We start from the raw sequence: 24276 nt of genomic DNA, 5'->3' as shown, positions 1-24276 counted from the left end.
CTCTTAGTGTAAGACCTGAAACTTCTTCAAGTGGATTACTATTAATGATTAATATCTCAAAATGCATCCACTTTTTATATATTGTTTTGTTTATCTAAATAGGACAGTGCACATTAATCAACATTGATATTTTGAAAACATCAATATAAAGGTGCTGGTGGTAGCTTTATTTAGTTTGCACCTTTGTAAAAAAGGTTTGCGTAAGACTAAATAATAGGAAAAAAGTCAAAATGTGAAGCATGCACCTTCTTAAAAATCTAAATACAGAGGGGATATGGAATATGTCAGGAGGGAAGGAGAAACAAGGGGATGAGAATTGGCAATGAGTAAAAGGAAGGAAAAAAACTGCCAAAATGCACATCTCCATCACTAAGTGGGGAGAGGGAGAGGGAGGATGACAACAGAACTCAAAAAGGAATAAAAGGGGGCGAGAGAGCGCTCGGCGGCTGTGAAGGAGGATTGTGATTGAGGGATGAGAGAGGGGTTTGAGAGGTAAAGCTGCAGAATCCCCTGGGATCTCTCTCTTTCTCCCTCACACACACACACACACACACACACACACACACACACACACACACACACACACACACACACACAGACGGCTGTTGTAGGATAGAAGGAGTTGATGTCGAAAGAGACACTGAATGGGAGAAAAACTGAAATTAAAGAGAGAAAATAAATGAAAGCAAGGTACAAAAATAGTAAAACTGTCAAGAAAACGGATGTCTAATTTAATCAATACACGATAATTACATGAAAGCAGGTCAATATAAGTGAGTTGTGGTAAGTGATGTTAAAGACAATATAGATTTAAGCAGCCTTGACCTGATTGGCTCTCTTGCAACCTTGTTTTCAATCTACATTTTTAAAGACTTTGATACTAGCAGGAAGGGTGAGATTAATCTGGGGAGAAAGAGAACTTGACTTGCCTTCAGTTTTCCACATTTATTACCAACGTGGTTAATAAAGGCATTGGTGTTAGAGCTGCATTTTACAGGATATAGGCAATCTGTTGACCAATCAATACACCTATAACATGGCTAGTTTATGGCTAGTTCACATGGCCTTCGGGTATATCAGAGATAGGATGCAGCCCAATTGTCAACATGGGCCTAGTAAAAGGCAAGTAAGAGGAAATGCAAGGCTTTCAGATTATGGCCTTTAAAAAAATACACCTGCCTGCTGCTGTGAAATGGATGACATCTGTCTTGTAAAAATGAGCGAAATGTGTGATAAATATTGCATTACTGAAAATGAGTTGTATTCGCTGCTTGAATGGTTCATAATGGAGAAAATGCTAATAAAAAAGGAGCAATGGCAAAGGCCCACACAAACATTCAGACACACATGTGCAGGGAATTGCATTAGAGATGAGCACTTGACTGAACCACAAAGAGGGGAACCCCAAAGCTGAATCCTGAGAAGAGTCCCAGGAGTCCCATTTCCAATGCAAAGTCGTACTTTCTATAGGAGAGGCTATTATGGGGCAGTGACATGGGAGAAACCTCTCAGCCTGAGGCTGTTGTGGAGAGACAACAGCTGGATAAAGGATGGGAAAACAAACACACAAACATTTGGGATGAAATGTTCACTATGAAGTTACTACCAGAGGGTTAGTGTTTTAAAAGAACCAGGAATTATTTTACAAAATACAGACGTGCTTATAAGAATGTTAGTAGGACATCACTGTAAACAGAACGTTCTTAGTGTTTCAGTGATGATCAGTCTTATGAGTTGGTTCTTTTAGATTATAGTGGAGTTATGCTGCAAACAAACTACCTATGAAAATATTAGAGTTGTATCATCTATTTTATGTATGCTAATAAAACATACACATAGTGTCTAGCACAGTAGCAGTTGTATGTTAGTTAGAGTGGCAGCTTTAGTCTCAGACTAAACAGGTCAGTGCACAGGGCACACGCAGGCATTTATCATTAGGAGCCACAGCCACTCCCTATGAGGCCTCTTGCCTCTGTGTGAATCAATCTGAAAATGTATGTGTGTGGGCAAACATGCATTTTTCTGCTTGTGTGTATATATGATTGTTTGTATTTATAACTGTGTGTATGTATGTGTGTTAGTGTGCATCAGCACAATTATTTTGATCCTGAAAAGGAGACAAGGGGGAAATCCTTGCTAGGCTGACAGAGGTGAAAGGATATTCTTGGTTGAATGAATCCACACAAAATTAGTCCAAGCATAAACAATCATGATTGGTTTCAAGGTCATAAATTATTACAAGCAAGGGTTTGGAAAAGTGGAACGGCACATGCTCAGCGATCTGGAATGCATCAACAATCTTTGCAAATCAACATTCTTTATTTCCAGCCAACACAAAGATAAAATAATTATACCCTTCAACGAGTAAGGATTACAAAGCAGTACCCAATTTTTACCTGTAAAATTGTTCATTTGTCCCCAAAACTCCCCAAAAACAAGTTTTAGTATACTCTGATAATACTCCGCTGTTATTGCTGTGAAAGAAAATAGAGGGAAAAGTAAAACGGGTCAGATTTAATAAATTACCTTACTGTGTTAAGTTATTGTTAGAAATACGAAAGAAAGAAAGAAAAGAAAGTTCTGAGATTTCAACACTAAATGTTCATTTCAATTCAATTTTATTTGTATGGCGCCAATTCATAACAGAAGTTATCTCAGGACCCTTTTTAAATAGAGCAGGTCTAGACCAAACTCCTTATAACATTTACAGAGACCCAACAGTACCACCATGATCAAGCACTTGGCGACGGGGGGGAGGAAAGGAAAAACTGCCTGTTAAAAGGCAGAAACCTAGGACAGACCCTTTGGCTCTAGGTGGGTGGTCGTCCGTCTCGACCAGTTGAGTTGATTATTGAAATTATAATGATTGCAATGTGTATGTTTTCACACATTTTGTGCTTTTAGTTATGTATTTCCTATCTGTGTTTGTTAGTTTGTACTTGGATGCATGTGTATTGCATATTTCTATTTACACATCTGTTCACGTGAATTGGTGCACTGCGAGTTATTTATGCTATGTGAGCATGCATGTGAAAGCAGATATGGGAGTGCATGTACAGTACACGCGTTAGGGGACTATGCAGACTATGGGAGTGTCATTATAGAGCTAAAAAGTCTAAGCATCTATTCAGCCTGTTAATTTCCCTGGCTGATATCTTCTCTCCTGCGCAGCCTGAAGTGGCTCCACAGTGGCTCATCAGTCCCTCTTAAAGGCCTCCTCATTTAACCACAGTGCATTATTTATTCTAAATAACATTCTTTTAAAAGCCAAGGATGCATTGTGCACAAAGCCAACTGTCTGAATAAATTGCTATGCAGGATCCCATTACTTGGTAAAAATTAATTTATGGAATGTTTAAAAAAGGATTTATTTTCCCTCCACACACTCTTCTCGTCTGAGTCGACACCAATTAAAAGGAAGGTTCAAGGCAAGGTTCATTACCATTAAAAAAGAGAAGAGATGGGGTGTGGGGGAGGGGGGCTGTTGAAAGAAAAAAGGCTTTACAAAATGAGGAGGTGATTTCTAAAATACATTTGGCTTGTTAGGAGGATGGTGAATATTTTTCTAGCCTGGATGAATAGAGCTGCCTCAGCCTCTTTTGTTACGTCTCTCTCCTTCTCTCCTTTTTACACTTTCAATCAGTAAAGATCATGTTCAATAAAGATCCAGGTTCTGTGGTCTACAACACACATAACATGTTTCATTACATCCAAGTACTGAAGTCACATTAATGACACACTTACAGTATACAGGGATTTTATTTTAAGACTGATCATCCAGTTTTTGTCGAAGCCACACTGAGATACGTATTAAAAGTACTTATCACAGATAGAATCATAATTAATGGCAGGAATATGTGTTGAAATGCCTTCTTTAACCATGTGCACGACATCCAATGCTTAAATAAGTGGACGGCTACCTTGTAAAGACTTTTTTTTTTTTGAGTGAAACTGACATCTCCATTAATTAACCCCATTCCTCTGCTCATACCTTTTCATACCTACCTTACCTCTATGATAGAGTGCACACTAAAGTAATGTTTGGTCACTGTATTTTAATCACACGTATATTAAATTATATAACGTTAGTATGTTCATATTTCATTTCATAAAACTGTATACTATATAGCCTCACACTAGTATAGTATTAATTCCAGTTGGACAATAAAGCAGTTTAACAAATACACAACCAACACTTTTTGCTGCATGTCAGCCCTTTTTTAAGATCCCGCCACATCCTGGCTGTTATTGGTCACAAAAATTAACATTGATAAGCAAATTGACTTCATGAAAAGTTGAACATGCACCAGATATAGCCAAATAGTCAGCCAAACCTAAACCTTGCTTATCTTATCTTCATTGTCTTCTGTCTCACAGCTCCAGCTGCAAAACTTTGATCAACTTTATTTGGGATCTTGAGGAGGAGAATGTGGGCTGGTCCATAATCAAAGTGGGCCAATGACACATCTCTCTGACTCTTATTTTTGTATAATGGACTGCTTAAGGGGCTCACAGAGCAGCAGTCGGACTGCCCTTCTAGCATTTGCCCAATTTCCAGATGGCCTAATCTGTCACTGGCTAAGAGAGACTGTAAATGTTGTAATGGATACAAGAATTTCCCCCTCGGGAGATCTATAAAGGAACGTCTTATCTTATCTTATCTTATAATTAACTGACTTAAGGCCAATTCATGTTTTCCATGTCCATATCTGCAAGGGTCAGTGCGGACCTCTGTGTGGACATCTGCATGGAGCCCAAAATTTATGACCATGAGGACTGTCAGCACAGTACGAGGGTGCCGCCAGCACATGCACTACAAAAGTAGACTCATTTTGTGCAGTATATGTACTGTATTCCCCATTTTTGGTTGTGTTCTTGGCGGAAGCAGTTGCACACACAGTTTTCTAAAGCTAAAGACTTTGCATAAAAAAAATGCTGAATAAAACTGTACTACAAAACACAGTTTACTTGCTTAGATGGCACAGAGAGAAAGCATTGTGGTACCTGTTTGTGGTATCTGCCAGGAACACAGACATACATAAGGGCACAACAATTTAACCACAAGTTACTGCTAAACCACAGTGATCTTCAGGCAGCCAGGGAATGCACCGTGGCTTATATGCCACATGTGGCCTGATTCCCTACAGCAATATTCCTTCTTTGCATATCCAGCTATCTGTCTGTTTATTTACAGCACCTCAGAGGTTAAGCACTGCCCCGGGTATATTAAGGCACCAACCCAAGGACCCCATGCCTTACAGAGGTTGGCATCTTGCTATGTGTTTCCATGCATCCATCATTCTTTGCACATATATGTACCTATGGCCAAGATTTAAGCCTTGGGCTTGTGTCACTCCAAATGCTGTCTGGTGAAAATGCTTCTTGGCTAGTTCGCAACACCCTACCCATCTGCTGATTAAGTAAAATTAGAAACAAGCCCTCCTAAAAGAAGTGCAAGATGCTTTCATGACAACATCTTTAAGGCACACCCACAGAGATACTGTAGAGAAATACAAAAGGATAACCATACAAATTAACATGGTTATACATAAACTCAAATGCACACGCAAGGTTTTACACTAGGTTTCTAATGTAAACTTTGTCTCATTAACAGTTTAACAGTCATCTGACATCAAATGTGACCTCTATGTTTCTTCCTTCATCCTCAAACCATTTGTTTTAGTTTCTCTCTTTCTCCTACATCTCTCTCTCAAAGTTGATCAACCCTACATGCTGTCATCTGTTTTCTACTCCTGTCCTATCCCTTCCACTGTGTGCATCTCTTGTGAAATTTCCCCTCAGGGTTTAAGCATAAGGCATGCAAAGGTCAAAACTTCTTACTGTCATATTGCATGACTTAATGTGTATCAAACCTGTCTCTATACTACATATGGAATCTGGATGTCACATCTATTGAAAGAGACTTTTAAGGAGTGTTTGAATCTTCATCAGGGTTTATGCATTACTGCTTTAGTACTACTTAAGTTACTCAAATAATTCAGCTGTCACTTGTCACCTGAAGGTGCATGGAGAATAAACACGCATTCAGCAGGGGAATGGCATCTTTTATAACTTGCAGCTGATGTAAAGTATCTCAGTAGCTCAGTAATTTCCAGGTCAGTGCATGTTTAGCTAACACAAGCTGAAAAAGCCTCTGGGATCGTCTGATCAAAACACAAGACCACAGCTCAATAAGGAAAATGCCAAAAGCTTACAGGTGCTCCTCAGGATAGTCACCTCTTTACTGCCCTTGCCCTTTTCTCTCTTACAATTGTGTATTATTAATAAATGATTAGGCATGTAAGAAACAGCATGTTGAAACAGACATTAAAGGCTTTCTAGTGTGTGGGTAAACTCTTGCATGTGCGCAAGTACATGGTGAACATACATTTATGTAGTTTGTGTGTATGCCCAATTTGTTGTGTCCACAGTGTATTTGACTGTTGGTGAATAGATGCAGGCTGATCATGTTTCAGTTGCGCAGGTTTTGGTTCAGTGTCAAATCCCTCTCTGTGTAACTAAAGATACTTGATAGAGAACACGGCAGCTGGTATGTTGGCTGTTACACACACACACCTGCCACCTGAGTCAGTCAGTCTCTCAGGCTTTGTCACCCTCTACACACACACACACACACACACACACACACACACACACACACACACACACACACACACACACACACACACACACACACACACACACACACACACACACACACAGAGCACATTATGGCCTCCCTTATACCAAAGTTAATCGAACTATTCCAAACATTACAGACAAGTATTGCCAAGCTCAAACTGGGGAAAGAGAGCAATAGTATGAGAATATGAGATATATTACTGTTCTTGTCTTATATGTCACTAAGGCAGTTGAAATTGAAAGAGAGAAAAGCATGTGCGAGAGGGAGAGATGGATGGAGTAGCAGGTGGTGTGTGTGTGTGTGTGTGTGTGTGTGTGTGTGTGTGTGTGTGTGTGTGTGTGTGTGTGTTTGTGTCAGCACAGGTGAACAGAGGGTCACTGAAGTACTTTCCATAAGCCATCTGTCAGATCAGCTAACATCTTACACTGACATTTTCCCACATTCAGTAACCATGTCAAACCAGACCCCAATCTAATGTATCCACCGTAAACAGTTATATGGGTTAATTAAATGCCAAGTTTACTCTTTAAACATTCAGCTTACAAAAAGTTTTACCAATGAAAAAGTTTACATGCTATTTAATTGAAATATATTATTTTTTGTGAGGCGCAACCTATTTCAAATTTTAAACAGAAATGCAGCAAATCCTCAGATTTGAGAAGCTGCAACCAGAAAATATATGAACATTTTGCTAATTTTGTCGACCAACTATTAGATTCGAATTGCTTCAGCTTCATTAATCCTGACTCACACATATACAGCTCGGAGCTGCCCTGTGCAACAACAATCTTCACCTCTTCTCTTACTAAGACATATATACCTACAAGCAATGAATTGGGTAGTATTTGGGGCCTTTTTTCTACTACGATTATATGCGTTTTTATGAATAAAATAAATTTCAATAGACTCTCGTCATCATAGAGGAGCCCCTTTATCGATCAAAATGTGCATCAAAAATTTCCTTTTGCAAGATTAAAAACATAAAAATCACAACAATAAAAAGATATCACCCTAAACATTATCTTAGTTAAGTAACATACTTTAGATCTCAGTCAGTTCAGCCTTGAATTAAGATTTACTACCTAGTTTCCATACGTCTCCGAATCTTTTTCCTCCCCTCTGTATCGTTATCTCTCCCTCTGTTGCAATGCAAGTCCTAATGAGGCACTAATGAGATTCACAGTCCTTTTTAAGAATCATATTACAGTGAATTATGTATAAAGCCTTTAAATCACTGCTTTAAAATGACACGTGGCCTATGTAGCAACGTGGTATCCTGGTGCTTTTACAAACTGTAACAGTGACAGTGCTGATTTTGTTTTGCAGACATCATTGCTTTAACTACTATAATAAGGTTACTATTACAGTGGAAACAACAGGAAATACAATATAGTACAATAAAAATAAAATTATAAAATATCTGTTGACTGTAGCTGTTAAAGGTTTTTGTTTGCATTAGTGTTTGTAATATTTAAATGTAATGGTACATATGCATTTTAATTTTGGGATTGGACAAAAAAATAAAAAAACATGTGAAAGTTTAGAGTCATCCAGACCAGACTGGGGCTTGTGTGAGGGTGCAAAAATGGAGAAAAGATAAGTGAGGGAGCGAATGATAGACAGAGAGCGATAATGGTGTGACCTTGTGAAAGTCTCATCACCTGCTGGGAGACAATTGCATGAAGGAGATAGACACAGCACCTGAAAACACATCAACATCCACCTCTCTTCTCTACCCTCTTGCTCCTTCACTACCTCTTTAACTACTCCCAAATGAGGAATATGTTACTACGGTCTAGACCTGCTCTATTTTGAAAAGTGTCCTGAGATAACTTCTGTTATGAATTGGCGCTATACAAATAAAATTGAATTGAACTGAACTTGTTCGGAATAACTAAACTCAATTAACCTGGAGTAGAAATGGCTCTGGTGGGTCCTCTGCTTCCATTAATTGGGAACAAAATAACCTCACTCGTTTACTGCTACATTCATCCATCTTTTTATCTCTCTTTTCACCTCTTCCTTTCCTCTCTTTCACTGTAATTTGTCTTCATCTATCTCACGTTATCTCTTGAGCTGCTAATTCAATTTAATGTGCCTTATTGCTGCAAAATTTGAGAACAGTTTTGCCAAAGCATCAAGGTCATCAGTTTTGCATTCAATCTGTTTCATTCTAAGGGCGTACCAACACACATGGTATTACATTTAACAAGTAAGTTTATAATGTTTAGGAAAAAAAACTAATCAACTATTTATCCCAATTGTATGATAATGTTATTGTGAAAAATTAAGCTTTGCCAAGCTTTGTAATTTGGTGTGCATGGGTTAGTGGTCCAATATAGTTCACACTAAGCTTACACCAATCAGCCATAACATTATGATCACCTGGGCACCCTGGTGATCATAATGTTACACAGCCCCAGACCAACAAACTGTGATGCTCTGTGTGTTCTGACACCTTTCTATCAGAACCAGTATTAACTTCTTCAGCAGTTTGAGCTACAGTAGCTCGTCTGTTGGATCGGACCACACGGGCCAGCATTTGCTCCCCATGTGCATCAATGAGCCTTGGCCACCCATGACCCGGTCTCTGGTTCAGCGCTTTTCCTTCCTTGGATCACTTTTGATAGGTATTGACCACTGCAGACCCACAAGAGCTGCAGCTTTGAAGATGCTCTGACTCGTCGTTTAGCCATCACAATTTGGCTCTTGTCGCTCAACACATCAACTTGAAGACAAAAGGTTCGCTTTCTGCCTAATATATGCCACCCACTGACAGGCCCCATGATAATGAGAATATCAGTGTTATTCACTTCACCTATCAGTGCTCATAATGTTATGGCAGATTGATGTATATGACTTTTAAAAAAATCATTCATTTTCTAAAAGAAACGTCATTAGGATTAGGGCTACACGATATGGTATAAACATATTGCGATTATATTTACAGATATTGCTTAAGGTCCCCTTTGTCCTAGTGTAGGAATGATCATTGCATTACACATTTCATTTTCACTGAAAAAAGTATTAAAATCACAATGATGGGACATTTGTTCCAAACAAACAGACCTGGCGGTTTTGTCACACATTTGACATTTTTTCAAAAAAATTGGCTTCGCCATTTTATGATTTTGATAATATTGTGATATATTCTGTAAATAAAAAATTAATTAAATGAATTGGCTTGTTATGGTTTGCTGAGTCACACCTTCACTGGTTGACAATTCCAATAAATTCTGTTTAAAACTGATGCAGTACCCTGGAAGCAAGGTATTTCACACAGTCTTAATGCAGTTTCATACATCAAAATTCAGCATAAGCCCAGCAATATCAGAAATGCTAGATGGGACAACTTTCAAGCTCTGCAAGATTCAAGTTGACAACTTGAATACAAACAACCTTTCCAACCAATCTTTCGTTATTTTACAAAATTCTCACCACAAAGCACAACAGGTTGTGGAAACGTGTATTTGGGCTCATAGTGTAAATCTCAATGCACAATTAATAAACATGGGAATAAAAAAGTGTAATAAACTACATGTGATTAATTGTGCAGGCCTGACAATAACTATATCTGACAGTCCCTGTTTCATCATCCCTCCATCTCTGCTGTATGCAGTGCTCTCTCGGAGTGTGTCTCTGATTTATCTCGATTGTATCTCCCACTCATATCCTATTCATCTACTTTTCCATACCCTTAATAAGGGGTGTTGTTGCTGTCCAACCCATTGCAGGAAATTAAAGTCTACGATCACTGGCCACAGCACTGGTACTACTCCACTTACTCTCCCTGTTTACCAAGAGGCTAAAATGGGCGGGACTCTCCAACAATGGTTGGCTGCCTGAAAAAGAAAGAGAAGAGAAAAAAAGAAAGAAGAAAAAAAAAAACTTTGGCAGAACAGAAACAACTTAACCACCAGAAAAAAATAACCACCTTTTGGCTGACCGCTGGTTTAATTTCTAACTCTGTGCCCACGCCCACACACTCCATGCATGTTGGAGGTACTTAAGAAATGAGGAAAGATAAAATGTTAATGTTAAAAGACTGAACAATGGAAGAAAAGAGAGAGTGAAGCAGGTGTTAAAGCAATGAGGGGGGGATTTCTGAATTTAATTGTGTTTGCATGCGTGTGTTTGTGTGTGTGTGTGTGTGTGTGTCCATTTCTATCCTGTCACTATAATAGCAAGGAGGGTCCTGGGAGGCTAAGATCTGATTCCTCCTACATGCCTGAAGGGGAAAACACACTCAGGCACAAACACAGGAGGTTATTATGGGAAATAACTTACACCAAATGGAGCTTTTGTTATTGAGTACTTGCTTCAGTTCATATCATCTGAACACTATACACCTGAAACTCACTGTTATAATATGTATTGTGTCTTCAAATACGCCCAAAAACCCATAAAGCAGGAAAGGACAGAAATAGTACTTTATGAGGCAATGCTATCTTGTATTCTGTAAAATACACAAAATATGGCAAAATTGCATTACTGTACTCAAAACTTACTCTAAATCACCAACAGCAAAGATAGTATTAATAGTAGTATGCTCTTTATACGCAACCCTAACCAAACAAAAACAATGCCTGATATAAACACTATATGACTTTTAACACAGCTGACATATGGACACACACACACACACACACACACACACACACACACACACACACACACACACACACACACACACACACACACACACACACACACACACACACACACACACACACACACACACACACACACACACACACACACACGTGTAAATCCCCAAAGACATAGCCAGGTGATTCATCACTTGCTGAGTAGAGCATGGCCTCCAAAGCCTTTTAAGTGACCTCTGACCTCTTACACATGACCCTTCCAAAGGGTCATTGTAGATTTATCAAACGACATAATGAGCATTACAACCACCATCACTCACTAATGTTCAGTTCTCCCCCATAAAAAACAAACATAATATATAGGCCAAATAAAAACAATACCACCTTGTCAGCTTCCTGCAGAGAGCTCCCATCTCAACATATTTCACCATAATCTTATTACAGCTGACATTGTCTCTCAATCTTGCACTCCTGCCCTGCTGCTTCACTCTTTTTCTTTTACTGCTCTTTCAAATCCATGTCTGCGTCCTAGTCAAATATTTGACCTCACCCACACATTTCAAGTCAGTCACTGAACGTAATACAACCTTGGTAGTGTCATCTTTCTAGTGAAACAAATCTTTAAATCTTTTGACAGATTGTGATCACAGTGTTGTATCAGTGACTGGTTAGTTTTCTTTATCATTTGGTGGTTCTCTGTATAATATTTGTCATCGTATATACAACTTGTTTAGCTGGATCGGGTATGATTTCCATTGGTACGGATTCATATTTCATCCCTTTATTGGGAAGATGGATAGCTATATTGCTGTGGGAACAAACTACAACCTAACACAAAATAGCACTATGCAGGCTGTTCTCTCAATTCTCACTCAAAGGGAGAGCAAAGCACGTCGTGGTGAGGTGTCTCCACTTGCACACATACATATGCACTCATGAGATATGCATTTTATGCAAAAAACAAAAATGTTGTACATAAATGACAAAGTCATCATTATTCAAGTATCCTGCAGTCGCTGTCTTTTGAAATCTAAAGCCTCTTCCATCGTTTTCCAGCTGTTCAATTCGAGTGTCAGTGGCATCCTCATCTCTTAATAAGACATCAGACATCCTGAGAAGTGAAAGAATCGCGTGACAAGTCCATCAAACCCCCCACTGAGGGATTTAGCACCCCTTCATTCCTTTAAACCTCACACAACACGGAGACTGATTTGCCAGAAGGAGAGAAAACAGTTAACATGAAACACTGGTAATCCTATCGTATCATAGTGGGCTGATGTGCTATGATATCGTCTTTCTCCATTTTTCTTGTCAGTCTCAACTATATAGTTTAATACTCAAATTCAAATTTAAATTTATTAATAACAGGTAATCAAGGTACAAACAAAAAGTACGTCTTAAAGCTGCATCGGACTTACCCATGTATTTTTTTGTCATAAAAAAAAAAACTGTATTAGCAAGGATAACCAGGGATATGTTCCACCTCTCCACTTTCTTGCACACACACCCGTTTACTGTTTATCTCGCCAAGTCAATTATAGTTGGCTGGTCCCACTTCCAGACTCATCCTTTCACAAATGTTTAAAGCCCTAATTTAAAACTGCAGTATGAGACCATGATGGAAAACATATGGACCTACAATTTGGCTTTGATTTTAATCTGATTAGATTGTGGCATGAGATTTAAGCGTTTTACCCACTCTTAAAATGACTAAAGTAGACTCACCACTTTAGTACAATTCATAAGGCAATGACCTGATTTCTCTACTTTTCCTTATCATGTATTATTTCCTTCTTGTAAACCTCATCTCAATCACATTCATATAGAAGTTGAAATGGCCAACATGATCAGTCCTTCGATATGGATAAGATTTTTTTTAAAGCCCCTCGACCAAACTCAAACTCAATCTCTTTACAAATGTAGAATTTTACTTGTTCAATTCAATTATGGAAACACAGTTACTTGCAACAAACCAGGGTGAAAGGTCCCCCCCTTTATCGGCAATCCTATATTAACTTGGCCTCTTATGGCTTAAATCCACAATCAGGGATCAGCGAAAAGGCTGGAGCCCAGTGGGGTGCCTTAAGAGCCCAGCCGTCTGAACAGTTGAAAGTCGGGAGTTGTTTGTGATTGCTGTTAAGGAAGATCTTATAAGGACAGCAACAATGTTACTATTCAGCCATTTATTTAAGGGACCACACACACACACACACACACACACACACACACACACACACACACACACACACACACACACACACACACACACACACACACACACACACACACACACCTAGAGTAATAATTTCAGGTTAAGGATAAATTATTTAGGAAAAAATGTTGTATGAATGAATTACAGTGCATTTAGCAGTTTTAAATGTAAACATTTCAGGCAAAAAAAAAGGCAGCTAAATCCTTATCGCAAACATATACATGCATTTCTTAGAATCACAAATGTCCACCACATTCATCATTACATATAATAGCAAGACCTTTACTTTTAGGTGGCTGATTTAATTTTGAGGGGAAAACATACTAGTGGTGGTACACACACAAAAACATATACATATACATGCACAAACAGAATCATGGCAGAAGCCATGAGTAAAGGCATCTTTAACAAGATGTGGCTGGATGGAGGGAGAGGTAGTTGGCTCAGGCCTTTAGTCCCATACTGTGAGCAGGACTGCATTTTAGCCACATACAAAAGATTACACATACACATGGACACACACTCGCCCCATACTGTGCTGAGCCCTGCTCTCAAACCCACTTTGTAGAGCAGATGTGACAGGTTGTTTGTGAAGGGAATTCAGCAACAGCAATGTCCTGTTTGCATGAGCGTGTGTGTGCATTTCTTCAAAGCATATTTAATAATAGTGTGGAGTCAGGCTGTTAGGCTTAACTAATAGCATCTCTATTATTTTCAACTTTGTGTGTGTTTGTGTGTGTGTGTTGGTTCCAGCTGAAGACACAGTCATACAAAAACATCAATAACGTGTACACACTTGGGGCACTATCTACTACTACTACTTCAAGTCACAATTACAAGCCATGGATATACCTTGCTTATCAGATATATTTCTTTTTAAGGAATAACAGAAAGTCAGCAATACACAAGGACACATTTCACTTAATTATCGGTTCACCATATGTATATATTAATTGTACTTTACTTACTGTATATTATTATAATGATTGTGGCGTTTTAAGATGCAAAGTGAAAGTGTAGTTGCCTCCCTAAGTTAATGCCTAAAGAACGGCTTGTTCAGACAGAGCATATTCCCCTACACTACTACAGTTATCAGCAATATCCATACTAATGTTCTGTCCCAATGGTGACCAGATAATAGCATAACAACCTATGACTTGACAATCCATTACTAGAGCCATACAAAATACATTACACCTGCTGTGGACATAATACATGGTCTTTTAAAGCCAATAGAAGCTGATAAAACTCAAGTCCCTTAAGAACAGGGATTTAAACATTATTAGCCTTCATCACATTACATTCATCCCTTCTGATGCCTGCTTTGCCTATCACCTTTTCTGATCAACAAGCTTAAAAAAGGTAAGACTGTTACTTTACTTTCAGCATGCCCTGCAAAAAATTGGGTCTGACTGGTTGTTGTTGTTGTTGTTGTTGTTGTTGTTGTTGTTTTTTTAAGTTGAATGTCTTAGGTTAAACAGAGACAAAACAAAAAAAATATATAGCCTGACAGCAGGTAAATGATTTTAAAAGGATAGGGCTGCTGGGTCTGGAAAGCTACATAATGACCTGACTATTAGTAAAAGACCTGCTACCAGTTCATTTTAATGCGAGTTAGATCACAGCTGGAGCTACCCTGGATAGGGGGGAACTAACACAGAACTTTCAGCACTGTGGTAGGCTTAATTATCCAGGTAAAGGTTCCAGGTCAGGTGTCTATCTGCATCTTAATGCTAATGGAGTTAATCTTCACCTTCATACGTTGGTAAAAGCTGCTAAATAAAAATTATTTAACACAGATAATGTTCATCGCAACATTGGCAGCAACTCATGAAATCAGAATCAGAAATACTCGGGTATCCCCGGGGGAAATTTGTTAAAAAAAAGGTAAGAAGGAAGGGAGGAAGGGAGCAACGGCAACCTGCAGAATGCACGGTCAGCACATACGCACTAGTTTTTATATATCAACACGTAGACTGAGACGGGGAACAACGTGGATGCATAAACTGTTGTACACTGGAATACTTTTATAATAGCTTCTGTACATTTGTAAGGGGCACAGGGCTGAGCCTCAAGGTCTCAGGGTCTTTACAATGAATAAATCACAGACCTGACATGGCTGTACTGGTGACAACAATGGAAAAGAATGCTTGTTTTGACCACTCACTTCATACTGAATCACATGCAACCTTAAGGCATTTCACCTTACCATCACAGGAACAGAACAGAATAAAGGCAGAGTAGAATACAGCAGAACAGAACAAAATCAAACTACTAATAACCCCAAATCCTAAGCATCAGACCACAGAACTGTTAAGGACAGTCTAACTATGCAGATGAAGAAATGTTAAAAGCAAAGTCATGTACAGGCCAGCCCTGGCCTTTGTGCGGTTCTCAGTCCTGAGCTCACTGAGGACAACACATCAGGACGCCTTTACTCTTTTCTTCCACTCTCTGTCTATGAGACTGTTTTTCCCCTGTGTCTGTCATTCCCTCTCCCTCTCTGACTATTTTTTGTGTACCCCAAAATGTAGGCTAATGCCCTGCAGAACTGACAGATTAAATGCCAATCCCAGGGTTGAACCAAAACCAGCCTCAGGCAGCAAGCTGTGTGTCTGTGTGTGTGTGTGTGGGTGTGTGGGTGGGTGTTGTGTCTGTGTGTCCAGCCAGCTACAAATCCACGCCTGTGGATCTGCTGGACTGGGTGAACACAGACATAAAACAACTGCCCTTAGTAAACAACTCTAAAGGTCACTGCAGATTTCAGATTGTTTATACCTCGCTGTCATGTCCTGATGAAAAGGAAACATTTCTGGCCTTAATGTCACTCGTTTTCCGGTGTCAGTTCATTTAAAACAACATGCTGTAAGGGCAAAATAAAAAGCTCTATACATTATAAGCACTGTAAAAAGAAAACACATCACTTGACCACAAAGCAATGTTAAAGTTTTGATTGATTCTTGGAAGAACAAACAAGACTAATATATTATATTAATCTGCTTATGTGGGTGAGCAGTGTTGATGGTTTTCTGAGGTCAGTCCCCGATCCATTATTAATGGATCAGCTCAGGGTTCGTCATTTGAAATAATTGTCAGCTGGCACACTGAAGCCCCGACTCTCTGGATTCTAGGTTTTGGAAAGAGTTGCTAATGTATATATAAGCGTCCGCACACACGTCATAGCCAGTGTTGCCAACGTGGCAACTTTCTCTCTAAATCTGGCGACTTTCCAAATCCTCCTGGCGACTTTTTTGGTCAAAAACGACTAGTGACAAATCTAGTGACTTTTACTGGTGTGTTTGGGAGACTTTTGTGGTGTTTGGAGACTCTGACTTGAAAGCACGTATCACTCTGCAGTTACTGTGCTCAACGAGCAGCGGGTGCTTCCGTGAGCCCCTCCCCCGTCCAAACGCACACACAAGCGGTCAGTCTCTCAGTAGCCTCGCCCAGCAGTCCCAGCCTGCAGTCAGAGCAGAGAGGAGACACACACCACTCCGCGTCCAGGCTGCAAATGAATCGCGCAGACATTGAGCGAAAAATTTAGGATCTTTGCAAGGCAAAGCAGGCTCAGGTCTCACATTAACATTGCCTACCTGCAAGCTTCTGTAAAAAATGCAGATGATATGCCTACTATTAGGCATAGTAATAATAACAATAATAAAGCAATACTGCAATGAACCAGCTTTGGGGGGGCCCAGCTTGCAAAAGGTTGAGAACCCCTGCTCTAAGACACAGGTTGAAAAATTAGGGCTGCGGAATAACATATGTAAATTTTGTTTCGGGGTGAATTTTCACTTTAATGATTCTATTTGGTATGACCTTTGCCTCTGGTAAATGTGAGGTCAGAAATCAATGACATAAAATCACTTGCTTAATGTCAGTGGACATCTTTCTAATCAACAGATGCAGCCATGGGCTATAATGCATATTTACCACCTGTAACTCCAATATGGATATACAGTATTAAATTATAACATACAATCTGGGCCTGTGTGTTAAGTTATATAGAAGTTTTGAAGTATTGAAGATGAATTACCTACAATATTAGTAATACTTTTCCTTAGAGACCCATATTTTAACATTTCTAAAATGAAATTGACATCTTTACAATTAAAAACATATTTAAGGCTTTTGAAGGGCTTTGAATATAAAGCTTATAAACTTGAGATGTCCTCTTTTGTTTAGAATTTGATTTTGTCTTTAGTCATCCATTCACAAAAATAATTTTTACTCATCTGTCTTTTGAAATAACTAGCAAATAATAGCAACAAAGAAGCAAAACAACAAAAAATAAATAAACAACAGTTGCCCTTTGGCTATTAAGACCGAATATCTTTCTTTTTCTATTGTTTTATTTTGCGACGTGACATTTAGACCTACAAGCTCTGTGTACAGCAGCTAACTTAATATCAATTTTCTATACACTTTTGGCAGCATGAGGTCTACAATCATTGTAAAGCAACTTCTGCCAAGACAACACTGAGCCAACAATAGACTGTCCTGTAGCCAGGGGATTTAATATATATTCACCACCCAGCCTACACATCTGTTACAAATACACAGTATAAGCGCAGCACATACACTTTGGACCTTTTCCAAGAGTTCATTCTGCATGTTGTATGTCCCTTTTCAATTAACATTAATGATTTCTTTTTCTTATGGTTGGTTCATGAATATCAAAATTGTATTCAAATAATTCATGTAAATATAATGTGGGAATTGGCATATTTTGAAAACAGAAGTACAGAACTCAAACTTCAGTTCTAATTCGTTAAGCATACATTCCCTAGATCATACAAATTACTAGAGACAGCCAAGTGGAGAAATCACACACACACACACACACACACACACACACACACACACACACACACACACACGTTTAATTACGTGCTGTTGAGCAGCTGTTTCTTTAATGCATTCCGCGTTTATTGATTTGAAAGGTCTCTGACACTGAATTACGCTATAGATTTTGGCATTTCAAACACACGCATAGACGCACCCAAATATCCATACTAATTGACTTTTTAGCATTCAGAAGGTGCTCTATTAGCAATGTATGCTAGTAAGCAAGTTCCGGATGTAGAAGTCCTGCTGAAGGAATGAACAGCAGGGCAGAGTGTGCTATTACTCTAAAAAAGAAGCTGGAGGGAATCCCATCTCCCACACATGTTGACTCACCCTTGCATGTTGAACAAAATAATACAAGCCAACTCCGCTTCAAAATGCTGAGGGCAATTGTTTGGAGAGGTAGTACAATGCCAAGAAAGAAATTATTAAGTAAAGAAAATGAATGTACTGCCCTTTGATATCATCTTAATCACAGATTGCATCAACAAAACCAAATCTTGAACCTGGCCTCAATGTCCTTGAGCAAGACACAAATGTCTGGGCTCACTACAGATTTAACCTAACCCAATGCAAAAGTCTTGCTTCAGGGATAATCAATATTGCAGTTTTTATATATGCATAACATATACACTCCATATGTTTATCTGCTAGCATTCTCTCAGCGTAACCCTCCACACACACACACACTCTCCCACAAGCTGCCTGGGCATCCATCCACCTGACAGCCCCCATGCACATACACAAACACACAAACACAACTCCTTATCCCACACACTTGGCATGGATGCCAACTAAGCCCCAGTTCTCCAGAAGTAATAAACCGTCTTTTCACTGCGTCTCTCCAAACCATGATAGAAGACCGCTGAAAGCCCCTGTGCTTCCATTTTAAACCCCTCAACTCATTTACTAGGACACTGATTGTTACTTCTGTGACCGTCTGTGTTGGTTGCACATAATGTCCCACATGCCACAGCCATGGGGAACAATTTGTTTTACACACAAATGTGTACACATACACACAGATCAGTAAAATGAGGCAGAATATACAATATGGACTACAAAGGTTTTTTAACATAAACAGGACACAGAACACAGGACTAAATTTTGTAAGTGAAGCTAAGAAACCAGCTAGTCTAGCTATGGATTCCAAATCCCCAAAAAAGTCTCGAAGGAAAAGGGAGACAGATTTCTTTGTTTCACCACACTTTCAACACTGGTATGTTTCATCAGCAGCAAGAAATGACTATAGCATATAAGGCTGAAATATGTTTTGTGGTTTATTTTTTGGCCAAAGATGGCTATTTGATAGTAAATGTAGCTAACCCCTGTTCCAAGGTAAAATTATGAATGAAATACCTATAAATATTACTTTCCATTTCTGCCAATAGAGCCTCCTGTTACACACTGGACCTTTAAAATATTAGTGATGCTATGAATTTAAAAACATGTAATTAAGTCTACAGATGACTAAAATCAGAAGAGATTACACTTTCTTAGTCTTATCATATATATCATGCTTCTTGTGTTGCCCAAGCAAAATTATCTTGTTTTGTTTGTTGTTTGGCAAATTACTGTGCAACAGTTTCAATAAAAAGGTGGTAAAGTAAAGTACTACAGGGTTAGAGTAAAAATAAGTTAACATAAAATAAAATAAATAAAACAAAAATAAAATAAATAAAATAAAGGCTAACATAAAATAAATCAAACAATTAACTAAATGCAACAAAATGCAAGCACTTACAGGTAACATAAGTAGAAAAGAAGAAAACAAGTAACTAAATGTGACAAAGTGCAACAAAAATTGCAGTTCAACGTAAGTACAGTATATACAATATACAACAATATGCACCGTGCAGCATAAATTGAAATAAAATAAGTACAAACTAAATAAGTGATAAGGAGCGATTGGATAAGTGGTAACAGTGGTAAAAGTCATAAAATTGTAGCAGCATTTGTTATCAGCATAAATTAACTATGGTACAGTACAACTAAGTAAAGTGATGAAGTGAAAATTGGGTAAAAAAATTGTAAAGTGACAAAGAATCAAAGAATTTAAGGTATTAAAATGAAAAAAGAATGACTGAAAAGACCTTTTTAGGACAACCACATATGACGCCCCAGCCTGTGCAAATGTGTGTGTGAATCGTGTGTGTGTGTGTGTGTGTGTGTGTGTGTGTGTGTGTGTGTGTGTGTGTGTGTGTGTGTGTGTGTGTGTGTGTGTTTGTGGTACCAGGAGGTGCAGGCATAACGGCCAGCGTGTGACTGAGCGCGAGGCAGCCCGTGTGCCTGCCTCCTCCTTTCATTTTTTTTCTGTCGATCAGATGAAGAGAAGCCAAAGAAAAATGACGGCACAAAAAAAGAAAGACTTAAGTGGGCATTTGGATTCTCTCTGAACCCATACCCCCTCATTTTGTGCTCATTTTCATGCTAGTGGCAAGTGATAAAAGGCGAAAAACTTTTTCATTCCTCCTGTGTGTGCGCGCATCTGTGTGTGTGTGTGTGTGTGTGTGTGTGTGTGTCCCTCCCAGTGAATAGAGCATTAATTGCATTAGCATTACAGCTGGGTGATTTCCAGTCAAAGAAAAACTCTGGTATCAACAAGGAAGGGATTTTCAAAGTCTTGAAGTGTGTTATTATTTTGTGCATTTCAATTGAACATTTTTTTGTGTAAAATGGCATGACACAAAGAGTGAAAGAGAAAACGAGCATGAGGAGACGGCTGAAGCAGAAAGACAGGAAGATTGCACTGATCAAGTTGGCCAAGTGAAATTGTTCACCCTTGAAACTGTAATATTGCCTTATGATAAGTTACTCCATTCCGATGATTCAGACATCCAAAACGTAAAATGACAGATGATAAATTGCACCTTTTTGCATTTAACTTAAAATGCAAATCATCTATTAGAGGCAACCAACTAAAAAGCCTACAATTTCCCCATTCATTGTCCTTTTGCAACTCCGAGGTAATGGAGGTAGGCGGGTTGTGGAAGTCTCCATATGTACACAACTCATGGAACTGATTTCTCTTTGCTCTGTTTTTTTAGTCAAAACAGCCAGAGCAATGTGTCTGCTAGTCTAGTCTTATAGTTTAGGGATATAATTATCATCGCAATCAATTCATCTTTCTAAAGGTTTGGCCTTTTTTGCTTAAAAAGTAACTTAAACAATTAGCAAAATAGCTGGTAATTCATTCTGTAGATCCATATATCAGCTAATCAACTGATCGTTTCCGCTCTAAGATAATGAACTGAAAGAAAATTATTTCTGGTGTAGGGGTCATTTGGGATGTAATGTATAGTTGCCATGCTTATGAAATTGCAAGCAGCTGTAGAACTTATTTTGACAAGTCAGGAAATTCAAAGCATACCAAAATTGCTCTTAATCAATATGGATTTAGATTTAAAGTTTCAGTGTGTAATATTTAGGATGAGATGATGTTTGAGATGATGGAATATAAACTTTGTAGGTATGTTTTCATTAGTGTATAATCACCTGAATATAAGAATAGTGTTTTCATTACATTAGAAAGGGACATTTTTATCTATGCAGAGAGCAGGTCCTCTTCCATTGAGGCCTCTATGTTGAACCACCATGTTTCTACAGTAGCTCACAACGGACAAACCTTGTTTTGCGGCCCTCGTAGTTTCTTCTACATACTTGGAAGGTTGAGCTGTATTAAAACGTTTCACCCCTAAATGAGACTAAATCCTACACACAAGTATTGATTCAGAATGCTGCGATACGAGTACAGACAGGAACTAGGAAAAGAGATCCTATTTCTCCTGTATTAGCTTCTCCGCACTGCCTTCCTGTAAAATTCTGAACAGAATTAAAAAATCCTCCTCCTCACCTACAAAGCTCTTCCTGGTCAGGCACCTTCATATCTTAAAGAGCTCATAGTACCCTATTACCCCACTGCACTTTCAGTCTCTGTCTTTCTCTCTTTACCGCCCACCCACTCCCTCCTTTGTATCTGGATATTACTTGTGGTCTTTCAAGTGGACAGTCCAGAAATGAGATTGTATTTTCAGATCATCTTCAAAATGTAAAATTCTATTCTAATGGCTATATAAAATAGTGTTGAGTGTATTTTGTGTTTTCAATACTTGATTGAGTTTCTGAAGTGGTCCTCTGCAGGATTTTTCACAGTACAGCTGTTGAGTAACCACAGGTCTGCTTCTGTTGGGTCATCTATAGAAAGAGAGAAAGTTCATTTATTTTTACAGAATACAATTACAAACATGACTTTATAAATGGAGAAAACCTTGATCTAACCAATCAACACATAATCAAATAATACAGGGATCAACAAAGCATAGGAAATCCTAAAAAAGCAAAACTAATTAATTGGTCTCTGGCACAGTTCCTTTGTGTCTGAAGCACGCAGTGGGTCAGCAAGTCTTCAAAAAGTCACACCCAAATGATCACGCGCATATCTGCAATTTTAACTCAGTCTCCAAATCGTCACATCTATTCAATGTTGTGAAAAAAATTGACTTCTTTCAAAACTACAACTTTGTTCCTTTACACAGAATAACCTTTTAAGATCTTCTCAGTATTTCAACTGTGTCTAATGAGTTTAAGATAATATGTAGGTATAGATATCACATTTGCAGAAAAAAAAGTTGTGGAGGCTCATTTAATATAATTAAAATGTAATTTTATTGGATAACATTAACCCAAGTGCATCTTAGGGTTTATTGTTTGGATCTTTCTTATCCCTTGACTAAAATAAATCAAATGATTTAATGGTTTTGATGTATTCTATTTTTAACATGAAAATGCATTTACTGTAGCATTGCCAGCTGTTTTTTAAAAGGACAAGTGTAACTAAATCATACTAGTGGCATCTAGCGGTCAAGTTGCACATTGCAACTAACTGAACACGGCTCGAGTCTGTATTTGACAACCTGAGAATGAGAACGGGCTATAAAGTGTGCAGGAGGATCTATGGTGGCCGTGGAGAATTCTAAAAAATGCAAAAGGCCTTATCTGCAGCCGGTGTTTGGTTTGTCCATCCTGGGCTACTGAAAAACATGGCAGTTCAACATGGTGGACTCCATGGGGGTGAAGGTCGGAATCTGTAGATAATAATGCTGCGATCCATTTGTTTCGTAAATCCCCTGCCCGAGTTGGAAAGTGTAAATCTCGCAGCTATCTCGCGATATTTCACCGAGACACACCCCCTTTTGGTTGCAATATCGACTGTCCCACTCGGGGCTCCTCAGAGTTCACCGAGCTGAACGAGGGTCAACGTACGACTCGCAAAACAAAGATGGCTGCGCCCATATTGAGATGTATTTTCTTTGTATTTGTACTACGTTGGTCGTTTTAATTTTGATTTTAAATGCTCTTACACACTTGTTTACATTGCTGCTTTAGTCCGGTCACCAATTTATGCATTGCATGGTGTTGCTGTGCGTGCAATACAATGTAAAGTTTTGTTTTCGAGCTGGTTTGCTAAATAGGCTAATGTAGCTAACAATAACACTAGCCTGCCACTGCCCCTGGTGGCTCGAGACAAACGCCACAGCACTTGTTCAAATTGAAATAGGCGAAAATGGCAAAATATTATTGAAATGTAAGATTGCAATAACGGAATTACTTAAAATGTCAGTGTTTCTGTAGAAAAACATTATTATTTCACATTGACCTGAAACAGTACCCAAAAAGCAATAACAAGACAGCTGCTGCACTGGTGGCGTCCATGTTCTTTCCGACTCGTAATGCCCAAAGACAAATGGAACGCTATAAGTGGTACACACGGCATAACTGTTCATACTAAGGTAATGAAAACACAACAATTCCTATATTCAGGTGATTACACACTAATGAAAACATGTACATTATATTCCACTGAAAGCCAATAGGGCTTCCTAAATGTTACATACTTAATGTGCTTTCTAAATGAAGTATTTTTTTGTATGTAGACCCTACCAAAAAGATCCCAATCAGGCTCTCAC

At 38.6% G+C, this 24276-nt stretch overlaps 1 protein-coding gene across 1 annotated transcript in view; it reads right to left on the bottom strand.

Annotated features, from left to right (window-relative positions):
- Positions 1 to 24276, bottom strand: part of cdkal1 (CDK5 regulatory subunit associated protein 1-like 1) — a 224225-nt gene that overhangs the window by 165889 nt on the left and 34060 nt on the right. Inside the window, exon 4 of the mRNA XM_051406374.1 lies at positions 22420 to 22504. Coding sequence (XP_051262334.1) covers positions 22420 to 22504 — 85 coding nt within the window. The remainder of the gene's footprint in view (positions 1 to 22419; positions 22505 to 24276) is intronic.

Source organism: Dicentrarchus labrax, unplaced genomic scaffold (assembly GCF_905237075.1).
Source record: "Dicentrarchus labrax unplaced genomic scaffold, dlabrax2021, whole genome shotgun sequence".
NCBI lineage: Eukaryota > Metazoa > Chordata > Actinopteri > Moronidae > Dicentrarchus > Dicentrarchus labrax.
This window is presented reverse-complemented; position numbering and strand designations above follow the sequence as displayed.